At 27.5% G+C, this 24,790-nt stretch overlaps 1 protein-coding gene across 2 annotated transcripts in view; it reads left to right on the top strand.

The window, feature by feature from the left end:
• The first annotated feature begins 713 nt into the window (after positions 1-713).
• The window catches only part of LOC129961916 (glutamate receptor ionotropic, kainate 2-like), a 187,882-nt gene continuing 163,805 nt past the window's right edge, over positions 714-24,790 (top strand). For both annotated transcript variants that reach the window (XM_056075553.1, XM_056075552.1), the window contains exon 1: positions 714-951. In XM_056075553.1, the coding sequence (XP_055931528.1) occupies positions 858-951 (94 nt within the window). In that variant the 5' untranslated portion in view covers positions 714-857. The remainder of the gene's footprint in view (positions 952-24,790) is intronic.

Genomic DNA, 24,790 nt, shown 5'->3' with positions numbered 1-24,790 from the left:
CATTTGATTGCATATACTAAATTTTAGATTTCATTTACCTTATTTACCTAATCAATATTTGGCGGAATCAAGTTTCGAGCCTAGCGCACTGGAACCCAAGAATTGAGCCACTGTTGCCAGATCCTTCGCATATTTTCAGGAATAATTTGTAATAGCTATTGCTTGTTAATAAATTTTGGTTTTTCTCATGGCAATTTTAGTCAAGGATATCTTTCTTGCTTCATTTGATTTCAGATCCTGATACTAATGCAAAAATGTAAAAAAAAAAAAAAAAAAAAAAAAACATCCCTTAAGTAAATTAATTTACATTTAAAATATATACCTTATATAATAAAAAAATATTTTATTAAGAGTGTAAACTAAAGCACCTTTCTACATGCATAAAAATTTTGAATGATATGTTTTATTGAAAGTAGTTTCTTAAATAAGAACAATTTATAATGAACTGACAGATAAAAGTAGTAATAAAGACATGAATGTTGGTGATAAAATATATTAAAATAATACTTAGGTCAAAATTTTGTCAATAAAAAAAGATCTTTCCAAAGAAAAAATGCATTTTGGTGCTTAAACAGAAACAAAATGTGATCGGAGAAGCAAAAGGATGAACCGTTTATAGGATAGAGAAATCCCTAATTCTCTCCCGTTTCTCCCTCTCAAAATCCCCATCCTCATCCGGATACTCGAAGCAGAACACTCGGAGCATCCGAGAGAAGAGGGATGCTCTTCCCACTCGCCGATGCGGAGGAGTCTGTCATGCTTTGTTTCACGAACCAGTGATTGCAGCTTTTAATTTATTTTCACGATGAGCATCATCACGATGAAGGGAATGTAGTTGCTTTGATTAGTTGCCCGACATGACTTTCGAAGTGGATTTGGTGTTGATGATCACCGCATATTTGTGGTGTGTTATCGGCCACGTGGACACACTGCCGGCTACCCTGAAGATAGGTATGTAGCTTTAATTTTTTGCATTTTGATTGCAGCTTTTGTTACTTATATTTGAAATGAATGTTTCAGGAAAACATTCGAAGTTTTGATCGGTCAATACTTATAAAAATTTGGATAAAAAGACTTGTCTGAAAATAAAGCAGATCTTTGTGATGAATCAACTGAATTTTGCTTTCTTAAACTTTGATTATTTTTAATTTAAATTCAACTCTGGTTGAAATATGTATATTAAATATGCAGTTGCAAGCTTTTTTCTTATTATTTATCAATCGAAATATATTCTATACGCTTACTTCTTTTGATCAATTAAGAGGGAAAAAATTATATCATTTGGTCGCAAAAAAAATCCATTTTAATTTTATAATAATTTCAAGGATTTTATGTTGATTGAAAAGAAATAGGATATAGATTGAAAAATGTTTTGAGCTAGGAAGAGAGGGAAAAAAACTTTTAATGAAATTTCTGGAGAAAATGCAAATTATATCTATCTTACTTTTATAGATATGTTAAGTGCTGTTTATGCATTCTCCAAAAATCATTAAAAGCATGATATTAAAAGAATCATAAAATATAATTTAAATTTATATGATCATTCTATTACATATAATTTCTATGCATAATCATTTAAATATCTTTGTGAAACCGCAGATTGTCCAATTGTTTGTTCCATAATATTTAAATCTACAATGGGAATGGAAAACATGAATCGTGATAAAGATAATTGAAGTTTTATGTTTTAACTAGTTTATAAAAGTTTTAGTTATTAAAATCAATAACATTTAAGAGAGAAAAATGCATAATTTGTCGGATATTAATATTTGCTGCTTAAACTCATAATACATTTGATCTGTGAACTATGAAATAAATGATATTCTGTAAAATTATTGATAAAATATAGATTATGTAAGATTTTCAGATAGGTCAATAATGAAGTACAGTTCAAATTTATCTTTTACGCATTCTTTGTAACTAATACTTTCTTGAGTTTAAATCAAAATGTACTTAATTCCTCAGATTAAAAAAAAATGCTTCCAATGTTTTTTTTAATATATAAGAATTTTTTTTTAATTTGTAAGGAAAATTACCAAATGTTTTCAAAATTATTTTAGCTGACAGATGTTATCTGAAAAAAATGATTCGCACTATGCAAAACAAAACACAGGAATGAAATATTGTTATTAAATGCATATGTTATTATTTATTTAGAAAATTCGATTGTTCCAAACTGGAGAAATATGTATGAAAGACAGAAAAAAAAGTGAAAGATCATTCATCAACATAATAAAGCAAAGATAAATGTTTAAAATTTAGTAAATTTAATTTAAAATGTTATTTATAATACATTTTACTTTTATATCATTTTCTTAGAAAAAAATTGAGCCAATCTTCTCCCTGCATTCAGTTATGAAATTCTTACTTTTAAATGTAGGTTGCTCTGGTAATTTTCTTGAACTTTGCGTTATAATTTTAGTTTCCAACCCTATCATTAAACTATTAGAAATCAGAAAAGTCTCTTTAAAGGAGGTATGAAATGTTGGTGTTGAAAAATTAATGAAATTCCTCTAGTTAAGATATTAATGAATAAGTAGTATTGTTGGACAAGAAATTGCCATTTTTTAGAATGATTTATGCCCGAATCTTTTATTTGGAAAATGTTTTTTTCGATAAATATTTCCTTGAAATAATTTATAAAATATAAATAAAAAATAATTATTTTTATAAAATTAAAATAAAACGAATGTGTCGAGGCTTCAATACTTCGGTGGTTTTTAATATTCATATTCAGTACCTCTCAGAAACATTCAAGCTTTGAGTTTAAAATTATGCTGAACAAGAAACTCATGCTATTTTAATGTGAGAAAGAAACTTCACATTAGGTTGCGCATTGTATTTAAAATAAGTGAGTATCATTATATGGGAATTTAAAATTAGGAAATAAAATGAAAGGAGAAAATTGTGCAGTTTCAATTTTTATAAAAAAAAATTGGTTTTGATTACACCGTAAATAATCTAAAAATAAATAAAAACAATAGGAAACAGTGAGTCAAACTTACATTATCATGTAAAATTAAAAAAGAGTTTGATGATGAACATCAATTCAAATTTTGAGCCAATAACCAGTTTCTATACTGTAAGAGATACGGATATAATTCCAGTTTTAAAAAAAACTTAAAAACTTAAATAATTATATTTTGTGTTATTTTAGTCATTAAATGTATTACAGAAAAATTATAAGCACTGAATTTTTATACAATACTCCGAATATTTAATTATATTTAATATAGTAATCTCGATGTTTTAGCATTTTAAACCTTCTTTCCCACATTTAAAGAGTTGAAAAACGTAAGATTTAAGTATAGCAATTTGAGACGATTTTAGATCAATTCAATAATAACCGTGGACAAACTCCTCCAATTAAATCTTAACAATTTTTGAAGGATTGATTGTTATTCACGCATTTCACACACACACACACACACATAGGAAAGTAATAGAAAAACATGAATAATAAACTTTCTTTAAATCTGAAAAATCTGTAGAATTGCGTACTTGATTCCATTACTTTCAGTTCAAACACTAAAATAACCTTCAAATTAATGATAAAAATAAAGAAATCTCCATCCAAAAGGGACAAAAGAATCCTTAGTTTTATTGCTAATTACCTTCCTATATTATTAACCGATGACATTTCATATATAGAGATACGATTTCTACTAGGTAGAAAACGATATAATTTTAGAAGAAGCATTTTTGTTATTGTTTCGGAATCTTTTTGATTTTTAGAAGAGCACTAAAGACAATTGAACAAGAATTTAAAAAATTTATTTTAATCTTCTAGGAAATGCTTAATATTTCAATAAAAAATATATTCCATATAAACATTCCATCTAAATTCATACTATTAATACGCATTTTTCTTGTGTCATTACGAGATTTGTAAAATTCTACAAAACTTATTAGAATCTAAAAGAGAAGAAGAATAAGTCTTGAATTCCCATGTAGTAAAATCACGCTCATAATATAATTCCCATATTCTCTTCATAGACTATATACTATAGCGTACTTAAATAATCCTAAACAGTCAACCGAAATAGAATTAAATTATCTAATGCTTCCATTTTATTTAAAATATAAAAGATATTTTAAAAAAATGTTATACGTTGAAAACAATTATTAAATTAATTTGAAAAGCTAAACACAATAAATATCTCCCACGATAAATATCAGGGAACTTGCATTTATTTTATTTTATTAATAAATATATGTTCATGAATATCTAAGCACAACTGGAAATTCAGAAGAAACTGAAAAATGATTTTGGATGATTAATTTGATTATGTTTGGGGGAGGTTGAAAAATGTTTGGAATTTAATAGTACATTTATCAATCCTTATAAATACATTTTCTAGAAACATTTTGGAATAATAATCATATTTTCAATATTTTCTTTACAAATTATTTCAAAATTGAATAAAGTATATGACACTTGAGATTTAATATAAATGATGCACAACTAAAGTCACTTCAATTATAGTAATTCTCAGAAAACAATTGTTGGTAAAGCATGCTTTCCCATAATATTTTATCATATTTGCCTTCTTTCAAAAGAATTTTTTGACAATTTCCTAAATTTTAGAATGCCATTTACAAAATATAAAAATTTTAAAAACTCTAAACATTAAAAATTTCTAATTTAGCATACGATATTTATGAAAAAATGCTCTACGAAAGATAGCACCATTTATCTGATGAGTTATTCAATTAATATTTAATGTTAATTATTTAAGAGTTATTCAATTATTTAAGAGTTATTATTAATGATTAATTTATTTAAGAGTTGTTATTAATGATTAATTTATTTAAGAGTTATTCAATTAATATTAACAATATCGAATCAAAAAGAATCTGCTGGACCTTTTTTTTTTTGTTTCAAAGCATAAATAATATGAGTGACCAGAGTAAAAAAAAAAAAAAATATTAGGAAAATTATATTTTATAACTATTTGAATGCATCACTGCTAATTTCAGAGTTTTAACGTTATTTATAAAAAAAATGCATCAAAACATTCAATTTGATACTAATTTTTTTTCTCGAAAATTCATTTAAAAATGTCCATTAATTTATTAAAGGTAGTACACAACATATATTAATGATTTATTTAATAACCTTTTAAAAAAATGGAATACGATTTAAAAGCTTTGATTAAAGCAAAGTTATTCACTATGAATCGAAAGAAAAAATCTGTGAAAAAATAGAATTTTCATGTCAAAATATGATTTATTATTCAAACTATTTTGTCACTACATGCCCTTAATAATGTAAAATACTGGATTACTATTAAAAATTGAAGAATATTAATTCTACATAAACAGTTAATTTCGAGTATTGTTAAAAGTAGAATACTTTATAGTGTATTTATAAAAAAAATCTTTTTATTTGATTTAGTATCTTTTGTAAATAATAACCAAAATGAAATATATATAATGGTAAAAAGATTGCGATCCTTATTGAAGTTTATCTTGCTGCAAAAACATACTTCAGAAGAAATAAAAATCATTCAGAAAAATTTGTAGCTTAATAGCAAGCGATGTTGGCAACAGAAAAATGAGTAGCACAAATGAGAAAAATGTCTGTAAATATTTAAAACTGCAGAAATTTTAAAAGGCTATTTAGTGCGGAATTTGTTATTTATTTTTGTTAATGAATGTTTGCCTTAAAAAAGGAATTATTTTACAATTAATCTAATACCTGAAGTTTCTGTGCTGATTATATAAAAATGAAGTAACAAATTATTGTTTCTAAACCTGTTACACGCTTGGATTTCACAGAGAAGAGATAAGTTATTTCATTCTGATTTTGGGTAGAAAATTCAAACACTGCATCTCCTATTACTTTTAAAGTTAGATTTAGATTTCGGAAAAGTAACTTGAGAATTCCATTAATTTTTTGAAACTTTTTATTCTTTTTTTTATTCCTTTCATTTTTTAGAATGTCTGAATCGTCTTCAATTTGCAGTAATTTTTCCAATTTTTTCTGGACGAGTTGTTTTGATATACGTTCTTTATTAAAATGTCTGAATCAATTCTTAACAATCGATTGGTAAGGAAAAGTTTTCAGTTGCATAATCTGTCATGGAGGATTTTTACTTTCTCTTAGAAGAAATAATATCTTCATCAAAACTGCTCTACGAATTTTATGTATGATAAATTGGAATTTTTCTTTTTGTCCTGAATTTTCCTTTTTTACCTCCCTTTCTACATTTCCAGTTTTATGATATGAAAAATCATAATTCATCGACATTTTTGTAAAATGCAGTAACAAATAAAAATAATAAACCCACAATATATATAAATAAAAGATTAATAAGTAGATTTAGAATGCACATAATTTTAATTTCATAATTTATACAGATATCTATTATTCTGATATTAATTATTGATCTACGGATATTCTTGTTATCCATGAAGTAAAAATAAGTTATAAGTAAAACACTATCCATAGAAGCTTTATTGTTTTGCTTTTATGGGCATGTCTTGTAAATATATTGGGTATAAATATTTCATAGAAAGCTATCATTCCTACACATAAAAAGCAATTATTATAATTTTTTCAATATTTGAACGACAAGAAGCAGATACAGTCTTTTTATATTCTTACGTTTGTGGGATAATTAGTGTGCCCCTATTTTAAAAAGTACCCATATTTAAGAATACTCCTCTTATGGGAACGGATTATAGAAATTCCTCTTCGTTACCTAGCATTAAATCATTCCATACACTGACGCTTAACTGTTATATTTTTTATAGGAAATCTTTATATCTCTAAAAATTCAATATTAGAGTTCTATTCAGTTGCTAGACTTCCGTAATTCCAATAGAGACCAATAGGCGTGACCTATCGGATCTCGCACCACCCAATAAAGATTTTGTCCCTTCTCTCACATAAAATTTTGAAACTTAGTTAAGGTCGCAAATGTCTTGAATGACATAGGAGAACGTGACTACGAAATATAGATATTTGGCGTGAGTCAAATATTTTTATTGCAGCTACTATTCTAATATGTATTTTGAACATCTTTCTTTTATGGGTGATTGAAACCAAAATTTGACACATAATTACAGTCACAAAATTTCATATCTAATTTTATAGATTTAAATCACTGCATTTATGAATTATAGCGTTTGCATGCATGCACAAGTACAGACAGATAAATGATTTTGATTTCACATATTGACGGATTTGGTTCCAAATTTGATAAGAAAATACCCTGTGTTTCGAAAATGACCGGTATATTTGAAAAATTAATAAAAACTTAACGGACAGCGATAGAAATATACCGTTTGTTGCAATATGCTTGGGATAACAGTAAATTTTCAGGCAGACAAACTTGCGAAATTAGTTACAATTTACAACAACAGATGGCGCTGCAGGAGATTTGACAAATATAGAAGAAAATGCAGTCTGTGAGTTCGCCATTCTGTAAGTCGTCTTTCTGCTGAAAGTATGTGATGTTCACCGATTGCAAGTTTGCTGTGAAAAAATGGTTTATTCCTCAGAACAGAGGATTTTCTGGTGTTGGAATTCCACCACCTAGAACACAGTGTCGTTGCAACAAGACGAAGTTTTTAACAAAAGTTTAATGTAATCAAAGGACCGAAAAGCGATACAATAAAGAATATGTTTAAAAAATTTCAACGGACTGGGAACGTGAAGGATGAACGTACTGGAAAGGTTGCTCAGCTTGTGCAACAGGGGATCCAACAGTGGCCTCGGGTTTCCATTCGCTTTGTTGCAGCTGCTGTCCAAATAAAGCCTACGTCTACGTATCGTCTCATGCGCCAGAGTTTGAACCTTTATCCATACAAAATATAAACTCGGCAACCCCTCAGAGCTGCTTCCGTTAATGCACGAGAGACATTTACTAACGATATGGTGCAAAGGATTGATGACGGCAATATTCATGCGGGCAGCATTTGGTTTACTGACGAAGGTTATTTTTACCTGGACGGCTTCGTCAATAAACAGAACTGACACATATGGTGAACCGAAAAAACCCCTGTTGCAGTCCCATCGTCCCTGCATCCGAAAAAAGTAATGGCTTGGACCACCATTTCTTCCAAAGGACTCTTTGGCCCATTTTTCAGATCCGCAATATTTACTGCACCAAGCTATCTGGACATTCTTCGTGAATTTGTGGCGATACAAAATGCCTTAGAGGACATGTAATTGCTGCGCATGGTAGATATTTGGAAAATATCGTAGTTTAGATTTTTTCCAGACTGCAGCGCCATCTGCTATTGAAAATTGTAACTAATTTAGCAAGTTTGTCTGCCTGAAAATTTACTGTTGTCTCAAGCATATTGCAACAAATGGTGTATTTCTATCGCTGCCCGTTTAGTTTTTATTAATTTTTCAAATATACCGGTCATTTTTGAAACACCCGGTACATTTTAGATACTAAGTCTGGTCTCTAAGTATTATCTAACTAATCCTTTACCTTTTGTAGTTATCGAATTTATCTGTACACGAGAAGTCACACGGGTGTCATCTGAATAGATTTCATTCGAAACTTGATAGAAATCTACAAACTTCTAGAATCTAAAAAAGAGACACAGAAAACTGAATTTCGTATTCGATAAAGTAAAATGGCGTCATTTCATTCAGCACCAGCAGAGAAAAAAAATAGTAAAAAAATAATCATTATTTTTTTACGTTATTAATGATTGTTAACGGAAATGAGGCCGGGATAGCTTGTCTGGTAGGACGTTGGATTCGCATCCCTAGGGTTGTAAGTTCGAACGTTGCCGGACGAAGACTCTCTGAATGTGTGGCTGCTGATGCACGCACAAATATATCGTGGTCACAAAGTCCTGCATACCGAGAGTAATGTCACTGGTGGTACTGGTGTCAGGGGTGATCGCTCTCTGATTCAGGTCTAAATTAAAATTTGTGAATGAGTAAATGAAATGCATGAATAAAGTCCACCCTGTAAGAAGTGTTATGGCACGTCAGTAGCTAAGATGTATGCTTGATCCTTGATGGCGCTACTGAAAAGCAAGAGACGCTCTCTCGGCTGAAAAATCTCTGACCTAGTCAGCGGTCTTGTCTGTAACAAGTCCTATTAGAAACAACAAAAACAGTTAATGTAAATCTTGATTTTGTCATCAAATTTTACATGCGATGTAATATTGATATTTTACGTAAAATTGCAATGTGTAACTTTGAAATTAATTAGATAAAATTAAATAATTTTTTAAATGATTGAAGATATATTTAAAAGTTTTATGTTTGCTTATCAATGTTTTTTGGGGAAAATTAGTTATAAGTATAAAAAACATTTTTTTTTCTGCTCCCACTAAGTTACAAAACATATTGCTTTATACATTCTTTTCCTTTCAAAATTCTTTCTAGAAGACTCATTTATGGACCATTCCATCATTTTTCTGGTAAATTGTGTCAGAGAAATCTCATATAAAATCAATTTCGACAGTAAAGTTGTGTTTTAGCGAAAAGGGGGATACGTAAGTTCCTAAAATACATAGAACCTTATATTTATAGCGAAAGTGATTAGTTTTAGAAAGCATTCAAAAACATTTAATTTCTTTTAATCAAATTTCTGCTTCTAACAAAATATTTGCTAACAAAAAAAATATGAACTTGCATTCTATACATCGTTTTCCTGATTACACCGTAATGCAACTTTCGTTGCCATTTCAACATTCAATTTATTTATTCCTTAGTACGATGTAGAATTTGAATTCATCAAATAAAATCTTTAGCACATTTTTAGCTTTTGATTCATTTGTCAAGCGTTTGATAACAATTTGCGAATTTCATTTTTTTATATTCATTTAGTTAAAAGTAAATCTTACATAGCTGTATATTCTTTTAGATATAATCCTTGTAAATATGAATTATTTTAACTAATTCTTTTTTCTGTTTCCGGTCTTTAGATTTATATCTGCTTGATGAATACATACATAATGTATGTATTATGCATGTGATACCTAATGCATACATTATGTATTATCTATTACAGATTTAAATGTACCCAAAATGTCTTTCGATTTTACTTTTGTAATTGCTTTCCTAAATTACTATTTTGAAATAAAGATAAATAATAAATATTGTAAATGTTGATCAAACTTACTTTCTTAAACAGAACTTTAAAATATAATTCCAAAAAGACTATTTAAAAAGAAAAAATATTGATGTTCGAATCTAAATTATGCAAAAACTGATTTATTTAAATTGACAACAGTGAATAAAAATATTTTAGATGGATTTATTTATCTTGCTATAAATATAATTCTCTCTTTATTCGAGGTTATAAACATACACTACTACAATATTATTTCCTTATTTCTTAATTCTTTCTGTACACATATCGAAAGTTTTTTATACGTTATTAATTAATAAATGAAAATAGAATTAATTAACTATATTTTTTTATATTCTTCAATAATTTAGCACTGATTTATAAGTTATTTATTAATAAATGCAAATAAAATTAATTAGGTTTTTTTTTTTATATTCTGCAATCTTTTAACACTATTTTGCACCTTTCGAAATGCATATACTTTTTATATTTGTTTTTCAGAGATACATTGTATACAATTAGGAAATTTCATAAAATTTGTTTGTTAATTTTTAAAGAAAGCAAACATAAAAATACTACATGCTATCCAAATAAAACTTACTCTTATCCTCATTTTTAAGAATACACTAATTCTAATTAAAAAGATATAATTAACAATTCAGAAAACATCAAGTACGGCATCAGAAATCAACCAGCTAAATGCCCCGATGGACACCTAGAAGATTCAATTGAAACATTCTTTCGGAATAGCTGATATGAGAAAATAAGAGAATCTTGTGCTCAGAGGCATAGAAAAATTCAGAAAGTCAAAATTTTATGCTCATTCCGCCCTTTCGTAGAATCGTGAAAAAAATTGTTCATCTCGCCATGACAACTAAACTCAACAAAATGGATCAACCTCACTAATACATTTCTGACTTGTTGATGTGTATTATTTTCTTGTATTTACTTATTTAATTGTTTTTTATTAAATTATTATTTATAACTATTATTATTTATTATTTATAACTATTATTATTTATGATTTATAACTATTTTTTATTTTTTTCTCTAAATTAAATTGTGTTATCTAATATAAAGTTATTTACTTTTCTTAGATTTATTATTTTTGAAAATTAATTATTACCTTCTGCGCATGTACTACTATGTACTTTATTTATTTCTTATTTGTATTTTCTTTTTGCTTTTCTCACATCTTATTTCTAATTTCATTTTACATTTTAACTTATTTTTTGTTATTAATGTGTTTATATTTATGAATATTATTTCTTATTTTGTTTTATTTGTTTTTTTTGTGAATGATTTTCGTTTATATATTGTGATTTAATGTTGAGGAATGTGTGTATGTGCTTTCATGTCTTTATACTCAGGACTTGCGTTGAGGCGACTTGTCATCTGAATTCTGGACGGCTTTGGCACCATCAAAGTTTCTTGATTTAATTACTGCATACTAATTAAGGGGTATCATAGTAATTTCTTAAAATATTTAAATAGCGATTATAATAAAAAGTAAATTTCATGGATCTGGAATGGACATTAACCCTTCTACAATCTCGAAACCTCAATTTATCGAAATTGAAATTCTCTCGTCAAAGAAATGCAACAAACATTGAAATTGTATATTTCCTGATCCTTAATTATGTGTTATAATTTCTGAATAATAATTAATGAGTTTCACTTTTCACAAAAATTTATTTTTATTAACTTGAAAACTGAAACATATAAGTTCTAATCTAAAAGGCTACTATTTTAAATCGATTAAAAAGCTGTAAATCTTTAACTTTTTTATAAGACATTTCATTTTTGGTCATAAAACAATATATATTGGAATAAAAGGAGGCTGAATAAAAGATGAGAAAATTCATAAAAAATAAAATGATGATCATTTCAATGGTACCATTTTCGTTGATGAGCTTCTGATAGTCGAGTGTAACATAGTTATTTTCGGGCATACTAGAAGAAAATAGACAGTTTGTTCTTCGTAATATTAAGAATTCATCAGATGGAGCCTCATTAAAAGGACATCAGATCGGTGCTAAATGGTAGAGGGAAAGGAACTCCGAAAATTGATATTTCGGGATGAGTGGTAAGAAAAATCCGTCTGAAAACGTAGACTAAAGCAAATTACTCTTTTATAGAAAATTAGATTTTGATAGTTTATATTATTGTTCTGAAGGCAAAATAATCTAGCCATATGTTATTGTTCTGATGGCCATATAATTCTGCCATATGTTATTGTTCTGATGGCCATATAATTCTGCCATATGTTATTGTTCTGAAGGTCAAATACATTGCAAATAAACACATGCGAATTTTTATTTAAGTACTGTTTGCCATAGGATATTTATGAAACAACTAAATAAATGCTCCTTAAATATAATTTCAAAGCTTTTTAAATACAAAAAAGGATATTTTTCAGGAAAATTTTTCAATTATCTGCAATTAAAATAACTTATTAATTAATTGTATGGAGTTTAATTTACCTCTGTCTATTTCTTTTAAAAGTATGATACAATTTCTATTACTAAAATTACAGTAGTAATACTCTTGTATAAATCTTGAAAAAATTTCAATAAAAGAAAACGGCCTGACAGAATCATAAATATTTTACCATGATTTTCATATTGCATTGAATGTATCCATCTAAAATATTTCAAGTTTTTCACTTTTATTCTTGAAGGTTACCATAGAGCTTGCATTTTCAAATCTGTTTATTAAAATGCCAAGATCATTTTCTGACGTTTTTCATAATATAATAATACAGCATAATTAAGGCAAATTTTAATGTTTAAATCATTTTTATATTTTTGTGTTACGTTGAGTTAATCATCTTGAAAATTATCGTTCCAAAATAATTGATGTATGCTAAAACAAACCGATGTTTTAAAAGAATGTAAAGAATTACATGATAATTGGAAATAAGAACTACATTATTTGTAAAAAACCAATATTTTTAAAAGCTTTAAAAATTGCGAAATGAAAATTCTTCTGAAAATATTAAGTTAAAAAATAAATGATGTAGTTTAGAAATATTAAATAAATTTTATTCATAAATATTCATTCAATAAAGATGAGATTGAAAAATGCACAAGTTTTTAATTCTATAATTTTCTCCAAGAAAGTATGAACATTATTTCTAAATCAGAAATTTTTTATGAACAGAACGGAAATAAGGCACGTTTAATTTACGGAAAAATAAAACTTTTAAACTAAAATCATTTAATTTCAATATTTAAGAATACAACTGAATAACAAAATTGTAAATAAAGGAATAAAAATTTAAGCTATATAGATGTCTATCATACTGCCTAGCTAATATATACGCTATAAGTGCCCATAAATGGAATGAGTTAAAAAGAGTGTTACATTATTAATTAGGCTCTTTAATTAAGATTCCTTAAATTTCTTCCAGAAATATCTGGATGGCGCATAGAATGCAATAAATATAAATGAAATGAGGGATGAAATAGAATGAAGAAAAAAGTTATAACATGGCAATTTTCTTGAAGCATTACATTGTTAGAAAGTCCTTTGATTGATAATGGTTCTTGAGATTGATGATGATTGATGAGTACTTTGATTTGACTCGTGTCAGCAGATTCTTCTTCATAAAGCATTGGATAAATAGAATTATCGTTCCTAAAACAGTGCAAAAAAAGTTTTGAATAAAAAGGATTAGCACAGGAAAATTAATTCACAAATTAACTTCACTAATCCTATCATTCCATTTTATGTTTCATAGCATCCAGGTGTTCTGAAATCTTAGTATTATACCTACTTTATTAATTAATTTATAAATTATCATGATGGATAATAAATTAAAAACATTAAGTAATTGTTTTAATATAAAGAATGAAAAAAATTATTGCATTTCATATTAAGTACATTAGTATATTCTCTGAAATGAACAATTCTTATTCTTTTAATATCATTGAATATATATTTTTATACTCTGAGAATTAAAAATATTGGAAAACTATTTTCTTCCCAATAACATATATTATGAAAGAAATATCTAGATAAATATTTAAAAATAAGAATATAATATGAGAGTAATTTGACAAATTTCCACCATAGATTCTTTAAAATTCTTCTGATAACCGCTGTCTTAATATGAGAAGACATGATACGATTGAGGAATCAGTAAAAATGTTTACAAATTCCATCTTCAGGTTTCGCTTTTAACCAGTATTATTCAAAGATGATAGGCATACGTGTTCTTTAGCAATAATTGATCATTATAGCAGAAAATCTCGCAAGATATTTCTCTATCCTTCTTGCATGTGAATAATGAATACAAATCAGTTCTTCCAACTGGAACTTGATATATTGAAATTAAATTAGTATTCTTTCTCAAATGCTGCTTATATGCTACAAAGGTCCTTTTTATCGTCAATCTTCGATTAGTTATTAAAAACCAAGTGAACTTATATTTCTATTTTATTAATGTCTCGTTTATAGTTCCATGGAACTAATTTTGAGGAAGCTCTCATATTTTTGAAATAAGGTCAGATGAAGTAGGTGACATCCAAAAGGGCCATCACCTTTTTTCAAATATCCACACCATGCCAGATGGAGGATATTTGAAACACTGATGATTTTAACATACCCTAAGTCGGTGATATTGCGTGTCTTCCATGCAACCTGATCTCAAATTCACAATCCTCAATCAAGCAGTCAATACTCTTTTATACCAGAACTCCATATAGTTTAGAATATTTTGCAAAAATCAAAATTTCCTCTGAAAATATTTTTTAAAAATTGTTCCGATATATAAAAATTCCTCTATGTTGGCATACAGATATATGTTAATCATTCCGTTTTTGTTTAAATAAATAATCTATTAATTAAATTTTTCCACAATTATTATTTTTTCAGTATAGTAAGTTTCTTAATAACTTCCTAATATGTAGTAAATAGAGAAAATGTTTTGCTTTTCCCTATTTAATTCTTTGAAACTCATTTTTCTTAACGGAGAATGTTGTTAATCTTTTATATTATAGCGTAAGCTATATAATGATGTAGGGATAATCATATAATGATGTACAGATTAACAGGGAGGATACAGGAAGGGACATTATGTCAAGATCTTATGAAAATTCACGAGAACTTGAAATCACATGATCAAAAAATTCCATGAGTGTGAAAATTTTCTTGAGGGCTTTGGAAGTCAATAAAAATTATACACAATTGTCCAGGAAGGGTTTGGGATTAAACTGTGTGGTTATATAATTTTATGTTAAATGCAAATTTCGAGCTGATATTTTCAGTTAATTAATTTCGTTAAAAAAAAATAGAAGGAGGTATTAGTACAAATCGTTATTTAAAGCATCCATGATTGCAAACCATTAGCATTAAATTTACAGTAAGCTTCTATTATATAAATATATATATAGTAAATATATAGAGTATACATATATCATATATAGAATATATTAAAACTTCTTAGATAATATATTACATAGAGTACTTGTTTATAAACTTGTCTTGACTAGACTGTATAAAAAACTTATTACGAATTAGATAGACTGAATACGTAAGATTACGAAAAAAAAAAAAAAAAAGGAAGATGAATTATAAAATTAAGTCACTTTATTTAATTCTTATAACTAATTCAATTAAATGAAAAAAAAATATCAATCAATTCTCTATAACTCGATCATTTGCTCAAATGTGATCAACCACATGGTAGCATTTCTATTAATTAAAAGAAATATTGGCTATGATTTAGGGATGCCATATCTCCTGAACTCCCCAAATTTCACCCGCCCATGTTCAGAGGGTCCTTAATTGGATTGGGTGTATAATCATGATTGTTGTACCGAATGTATTTTTGAAATCTTTGCTGACAATAAAAAAAAAAAAAAAAGGTGTGCGCATGTTGACGATTTTCAGAATAAATCATTAGATCTCAAAAACTACAAAATATGGTGAAAATATATTTTGGAAGCTATAAATACGCACTTATGAGCAATTTTTTTAAACTTTGATGAATTAATAATTAAAAAGTATTGAAACACGTGTTTTTCATCGTAACTGTTGAAACGATAACAACTCAAAAATAGATTGTATAAGTCTTAAAATTTAAAAAAAAAATGTTCTTTCCAATGATATAATTTAATCATTATACACTTTATTATCAATTATGAATTACTTTTAATTTTATTTTTAAGCTTATTTTTATAACAATACATTTCTCTGTTCTTAAGAAACACAAATTACTTTCATTGTTTCAACAAATATTTCATGGAAAATTGAGCTACCATTGTTGGATGTGACAGCTTATTTTTCAATAACAAGCATGTTTCTGTTTAATGTATAATTTCAACAAATAAACTTTGGCTTTATAGAAACATGATTAATTTTTTTAAAGGAATTAATTTATTTATATACAGTTCCAGCAAGAAAATTTATATATTATATTAATGAAACTTAGATTTTGAAATAATTTTAAATGAGTTAGCATAAAATGTGATGGGTGCATAGTATAATGTACAGAACTGTACAAAACTTTCAAAAAGTATCATATGCATATCAAATTTTGGAATGAAAGAAAAAAAGATATTTAACAGAAGAAGCTATTGGGAGTAAGTTATATATTTTATCGAATAGAAAATTTTTACGTCTATTTATCCCAGATAACCTAAGACGGCACCCAGGTTACCAAAGACGGCAAATGTATAATAAAATGAGAAAAGTTAAGAAAGAATTATATGGAATATTACTCGGTACGACCGGAATTTAACCCCCTGATTGGCGCAATTTTCAAAAATCTCCAACTCACCAACAACGGTCTTGCGCGGTGTTTTGCGAAATGTTCAAAAGCGAGGGAGCAGATGTCCAATCATAGCGCATAATAAAGGAGAAAGATAATAGGTTTACCAGTCTGGAGGTTGTCGGTTTTGGCACGTTATTGCAACTTGACGAAGAAGGGGGTTAAACTCCGGTTCACCCATATTACTCATTAGGAAGAGAATGATCCCTTAGTAATCATTCTTTTTATTTCAACTAAATGGGAAGGAATTATAATATATTATTTAAAGAAATTTTCCACGTACATAAATAGCAAAAACTATCAAAGGAGATTAATTTTTTTTAAAGTTCTATAATATTGTATTTCAGAAATTGAATTTATATAAATTCTGTTCTGCCTCTAAATGAAGAATCATAATTTATATTACTTTTCAATATCATTTAAATGTATACAAGAATCTTAAAATATCATTTGAATTTTATGTGCAGTAGTAAATATATTTGCTCTATATAAATTAGCTTTAATAGAAATAAAAAATTCTAGAAAAGAAAAAAAAATAACTAAAATGTTCTTATATTCTTTAAACACACATTTAACAAGTTTTATTAACAAAGTGCCTAAATGAAACAACTCAGCAGAACTTAAGTCATATTATTTTCTTTCTTGAAGAACTTCTAAAAAGCACTTAAAATCCTAAGGAGCGTTAAGTACTTCTAAGAAATTTGTTAAACTCGAAGAACAAGCAAACATCTAATTTTGTAAAGTCCGAGATAAACTAAGTTTCAGAAAATGATTTTAGGTTACTTTTCAATCGTTAAAAGGGTGTTTACATGGTTTTATGCCTTCATTCGAATTAATTGATTTAATTAAGGAAAAGAATAGGGTAGTTAAAGGTAGATCTATTTTCATTACATTGCTTTCATTGCATAAAATGCGTTACACTTCAGTAAGAGTTTAGAGCTTGTTTAAACAAACTGAGGAATTTATCTCTGATTTAACAACTAAAGCAAGTTATTTTTTAAGTTTGAAAGAAATTGATTGTTTGTAAGAATTTAATTTATGGTTGGGCTGGCGGAAGTGCTCCATTAGATATCGGAAAACAGAAAACACTTTTCAGGAAACAAAACATCAATATTCTGATCATTTATCATTCAGAAATTCATCAACATGCTGCAAATTCAGTGGAAAGAAATTGTTTAGAGGAACATAAAATGTTTCAACTTCTAGTGATAAATGAATGGAGCCAGAAATAGCATAAATTCTGCATGGAAACTTTCAAGCCCAACAAATTAATGTTTCATCATTCGTTTCGTAATGAGAGTGAATGCTTGAAATCACAATTTAAGTCGTAAATATATTTTTTATGTATTTATACGATGATTAATTCCAAAACAAAAATTTTCATTATAAGATAATGATAAATTTTTCTTTCTAGTAGCAAAAATTTTAAATAAGCTTCTAACTTCTTCCTTTGAACTTCTGCATTATATTTAGGCTTCTACTTCTTTCAAAAGCAGAAACAATTCCAAGAAATAATAGCTAATCTAATATCACTTGATAATATAGCTAGAATAAAAAAGATAAAGTTATAGTAGTTTACATTCATTCAATCACGTTACTTATTGTAATCTATACATGTACACAACCAAAAATTGAAAGCTACAATTGGTGTAGCTACTAACAAAATGGAGTTGAATTGGCCTTCACTAGGCTTTCTATTATGCTTTCTAATAATGTTAAAATTCCTCTCTCTCGCATAAAATTATGGAGCATGGGTAAGGCTGCTCAAATTTTTATTTTCAGAATCCTATACGTAATAGTTATTTGTTACATAGTGTAATAGGTATAACTTATGTTAATTGCACAATATTGGCGAAACGTAATTACAAAATATTGATATTTGGCGGTGATTTTCGAGATTAATCGCTGGTAAGAGGTTAATACACAAGTAATATAAAACCGTTTAAGTATTTTGAAGGCCTTTTTTGAATTATCGCATTTAAATCTGTAGCAGCAGTGCAGATAGTAACGTGGTCAATCCATAGCCATATTTAGTTAAAAATTTGATTTAAATCTATATATTAGATGTTTAATCTCTGTGCCAAATTTGTATCTATTTGGAACTTCACGTTTCCTAGTTATTGGATTCAATTGTAATCTGACAGCCGGGCAGGCACACTTTCTCTAAATAGATATTTTTTTAAAAATTTGATAAAAATTTATAAATTCGGCATTAGGTCCATATACTAAACTTCAGTGGTCTAAATCAAAGCGTTTTTTTTTTTTGTTATCAAGTTCAAAGACAGATAAACAATAATTCCAAAAATATGTTTAGGAACTCAAAGATGTTTGAAATTTGCAGCTTGGTGAAAATCTTGAGTTCGAATTTTTTGATGACTGAGACATTTTTTCTTCGTAAATGAGTAAATAAATAGACAAAGTTTTATATTTTTATAACCAAATATGCAAGGCTTTGAAATGTGATCTAAGGTTAGATAAAGTTTTTCCTCTAAAGAACACGTATAATGATCATTGATGCATTTTTTTTTTTTTTTTTTTTTTTTTGCTTTTATAATGTTTTTGTTTGTTTGTAAATTTAGCACTTTTGTTTTTCCATTATAAATTTAAATGACTTAAATACATCTTGAGTATGTCTTTAGAAATAAATATAATCGTAGAAAGCAAATTGAATTCAAACAGGCTCAAGATACATTATAAGATCCTACTGGTAACTGCAGCCTTAAGTACATGTTAAAAGCTTCCGAATCAATTAATATGTTCACAAAAGTATACTAATGCTATACAAAAGCTGCTTCTAAAGAACGAAATTAGCGAAACCTGCCATATAAATTTTTTTTAAAAAATTGATGAGAATGGGGCTGAGAAACGAAATCGAAGTAAGAAAAAAAATTGTGTATTAAAAATTTTTCTAATTTAAATAATTTATGACGAGATAATTAAATATTTCTATAAAAAATTACATCCACAATTTTTATTTCTTAATATTGTCTTTATTTTTATTCAAAATAAAACTAGATCATCTACACTGTGATTGCATTTTTATTTCCAAAATTCTTGTCTGATTAAAAGTAATAACATTTGAATTTGAAATCATGTTTATTCATGAACGTTTGTTGTTCAACGAGATTTATACAGATTCATCAAAAGGCGTTTTATAGGTGATAACTTTACAATGAAATCAGAATATAAAGAAATAGATTTAAGATTAATCATTTCGTAAGTACATAACACAATTTTATCTGCAGTGTGTAAATATTCTTTTCACATAAACTTAATAATATTCTAGTTTTTGCCTGAAAATTTATTTTAATGGTTGAATTTTATCTGATAAAATGCTGTTCGAATGATGGAAACATTTTTTTTCTTCATTCTGAATATTACTTTTATGGTTTGCGTCATTTGTAATATTTATCCAGGAATATAATATAAAATATATAAATATTTAATTAAAGAGTATTAAAAATATATAGGCCTATAGCAAATTATCTTATACTTTGGTTAGTTTTAAAGAAAATTTAACAATATTAAGAAAATTGCATTTGTCTAGTTTTCGCCAATTAAAAAAAAATTTCGACCACAAGTTTCTTTTTAAAAATGGAATGTAACCTACAAAATAAAAATGTAACTTATTTCATACAATTATTTTTGATAATTATTCATTTGCAGATTCATATCAGACGTAAGATAAAGGTCTCTACTGGCATCAAATACTTTTAACAAAAAACACAGCTTTTGAAATTTTTTTGGAAATATTTCATTTTTGATGAAATGATGTTTAAGATAATTCAATCATATTTTTTCCTATTTCTACTTATGTTTCAAAGCAGGGAAATGCTACTGAAGATCAAAGAAAAATATTTGGATTTTAAAATTTTACTTTGATTTTCATTGTTTTCATTTCTGCCTTTTTCATTCAAACTGTTTAGCGAAAGCAATTTTTTTTCTTCTAGAAGATGATTCAAATTGCCGAAAAGCAGTGTGCAGTTTACCGTTTTCAATTTATTTCTACAAACATTTTTATGAAAGAAGATTGTTTTTTATGGACTCAAATCAGCATTTGTCATTTTTATTCTTGGAACATATGCCGGTTAAATAATAAAGTTATTTATGTTGTGATAATCCGGGCTCCGAGCTTCATAGAATAAATTGAAACAATATATTATGTTCCTCCTATTTGAATCAATAAATCTTGAATATTTTATTAATATTTTATTTTTGAATCAATTTTGTTACCTAAGAAGGCTTCTAGGATGCAAAAGGGCAATGATTCAACTCTATGAGCGAAAGATCTTAACGCCTGGCACACAGTCTCCCTTGTGTACACAGCATCATGTAAGCGATTTTCCTGTAGATTCTTACACAATTTTCGCTGAAAATCGAATGGTTTTCACAATGGTAAACAGTATGGAACAGTCCGGTGTCGTCCTCATCATCTGACCGTGGTTCAAAATTATGAGGTCCGTCCCAAAATAGCCCTAGTGTTTCTTTAAAACGGGACTTTAATATATGTAACAAAACTAAGCCAACTATTTCTTATAAATATATCAAATACTAAATCGGATTTGACAGATCCCCGATCAATAAGCTTCCTGTATATTTTAGGATTTATCAATGTATTGTTAGAGCGTCTTAGCAATCGATCTTTACAATGGAGTTAAACTGTCCTTTGAATAATACGAAATAAACATTCCTCTTCGATATTTTTGTTATTATTTTGTTGTAAGAAAGAATGTTTACTTTATGTTTCGAGTTACTGATGAAGTGAACTCAGTTCTCCGTTGACATTTGGAGAAAGGATAAACGATAGTACAGGCGATAGATAATTTATTTTATAGAAGGGGAATGATAGGGATTCGTATCGTACAAAGACTCCCAAGAGGGCTGTTAGGACTTTCCTTAAGAAGACTGCGAAGATCGTGCGAAGAAGGCGCGAATTTTGCCTTTTATACACATAAAAAAACATTCCCCTAAAAATTATTAAAAGTAATTTTAACTTTATGTAAAGACTATTTTTATAAATTTCATTCAATGCATATGTTTTTACTTCCCTTATTTATGCTTTGTGACATATTGGAAGATATTCTTGAATTGAGTAAAACAATCTAGAAATTTTGAATTAGTTTCGAAATAATTTATTTCTTAAAAAGAATCAACATTTAGCTTTTGCTGCTTTCTTTTGTAATTAAAACTGTAAAATTTTAAACCTAAAATTTAAGGACAGAATTGAAATTAAAATTTCAACGATTAGGAATTTATAATTGGTGCTTGAAATTACCTTCTTCCTTCAAAGAACAAAGTTTCCTTTTTGTTTTTACTTTAGTGGTTTAAGTGCTTTAGGGTTTATTGTTATTTTGTTATTGCATTTTTACTTATTAGTGGTTATTTTCTTCTAATTTGTTGTTTTGTATTGTCCTTTCTGTTAAAATGGTATATCTCTTAGCCCTAATTACACGGGATTTTCGGGTCACGAATCCTTATTAGACTTTTTGTCTGCATTTCCTCACAGAAAAAATCCCTTTTTTTTTAATCCCTTGAAGGGTGACCCTTGAAAAAGTCTTCAGGCTGGATTCCTTTTTTTAATTTGGTTTATTTGGTTTATATATATATATATATATATATATATATATATATATATATATATATATATATATATATATATATATATATATATAAGGGTCACGAGGAATCATTATTAGACTTAATGTCTGTATGTCCTCACAGAAAAAATCCCTTTATTTGAATCCCAGGGGTCACGAGGAATCATTATTAGACTTAATGTCTGTATGTCCTCACAGAAAAAATCCCTTTATTTGAATCCCTGCCTGAGGGTGACCCTAGGGTCACGAGGAATCATTATTAGACTTAATGTCTGTATGTCCTCACAGAAAAAATCCCTTTATTTGAATCCCTGCCTGAGGGTGACCCTAGGGTCACGAGGAATCATTATTAGACTTAATGTCTGTATGTCCTCACAGAAAAAATCCCTTTATTTGAATCCCTGCCTGAGGGTGACCCTAGGGTCACGAGGAATCATTATTAGACTTAATGTCTGTATGTCCTCACAGAAAAAATCCCTTTATTTGAATCCCTGCCTGAGGGTGACCCTTGAAAAAGTCTTCAGGCCGGTTTCTTTTTTAATATTTTTTAATAATTTTTTTGGTTTAATTTTTATTTGGTTTTTGTTTTTCCTATTAACTTGATTCTAATACTTTTGTATATATATATATATATATATATATATATATATATATATATATATATATATATATATATATATATATATATATATATATATATATATATATATATATATATATATATATATATATATATGTGTGTGTGTGTGTGTGTGTGTGTGTATGTGTGTGTGTGTGTGTGTGTGTGTGTGTGTGTGTGTGTGTGTGTGTGTGTGTGTGTGTCCGATTGGATGTTTATAAATAATCAATATTTACTCAATTTTACAATCTATTTCGTTGTTTTTTTAAATCACTGTATTTAGACTTTCAAGGACAGGCAGTCAGACTTACTATTGGTAAATTTGATTCAAAATTTGGAAAAATATTTAGAGTTTTTGCGTAAGAAATTTCATTTCCCTAAATCTTCCCGTTTTACTACTACCGTTTCCATTCCAATTATAAATGAGATTGCAAATGTCCTTTTTCAGATTTATGAAAGATTAAAATGTAAAGATCCTTCAAAATCTTTTTACATTTTTTATTGTCCTGATGTGTTATATAATTCATATATAAGTTAATAAAACTAATAAACAAATAAAATAACACTTTTCTTTATAAGGAGTATCTTAATTTTTGGATAAATTAATAAACTAAATAACAAATCCATTCCTGAAGGTAGAAATTCTTATAAAATTTATAATATTGCAAGAACCGAGATTTAATTTAAAAATTACCTAAATAATTAACATAGGTTTCATGCAATTTTATCATTTGTTAAATAAATAAATAAAACTATACAAACTTTATGTATAATATATTGGACGCCAAGTCCAACTAGTTTAAAGATTTGAATTACGATACTAGATATGAAAAGTGGTTTTATGTAAACTTTTGCTCCTCAGAAAAACTGTTGAATATAAAACAAGACATACTGTTTATTTTCTAATAAGCAATGTGCTTTTCATCTTCAGCATATAGAAAATACAGATAAATAAAGATTTTACTCTTACAAGGATTCTCTATGGGGGGGGGGGTAAAATATGAGGAGTAGAAACATGGTGGTACGATTCCTGTATGGTGACTTGTACTCCTCCTCCCTGAGGGGTACAGAAATAGTGTAAAGTTGGCCACTCTCCACCGATGGTGGCAAGACCCTCTTACAGGAAGAGTTGAACGGGGGCCGGTGATAGTCCTTTAGATTTAACCATAGTTTCCGCTAATAAAGCATCGGTGCTACGCACATTCAGAATTTTACAAATACCTTCAAAGCGGGACGGAGTCATCTTTAATACTTATTCTTTCAGACAATATTCTTTCTACTGAAGGCATTTAAAAATGTGTACAAGTTTTCCACAAGGAAGAAAATTGATTTAGCTGATTAAATAAATTTCATTTAAGTTATTAAATAACAAATCAAGACATTTCGTTATGAATTGAGAAAATAAATTGAAAAACTGAGATTTATTTTACACCAAAATTTAGCGGGTACCTACATTTTCTAGGCAGAATGTGTAATATTAGCATATCAGATGCCTTTTTTCCCTAGTTAGGTATCACATTATTATCTCAGATTAATAAAAGCAATAACAAATAATTTGATATTTTATTTTATAATTACAAATCACATAATACGGTCCAAGAGTTTATTAAAATTTTTTGTCATTTTATAACTCATTAGCAAATTTAATAGAAATATAAATCAAAGGATCGATTTTTAATCCTTTAAAAGTAATAAAATTACTATTAACTTAATTTGTTGTTACAAATGTTATTTGTTCTGAAAAAAA

The sequence above is a fragment of the Argiope bruennichi genome, chromosome 2 (assembly GCF_947563725.1).
Source record: "Argiope bruennichi chromosome 2, qqArgBrue1.1, whole genome shotgun sequence".
NCBI classification, from domain to species: Eukaryota; Metazoa; Arthropoda; class Arachnida; order Araneae; family Araneidae; genus Argiope; species Argiope bruennichi.
This window is presented reverse-complemented; position numbering and strand designations above follow the sequence as displayed.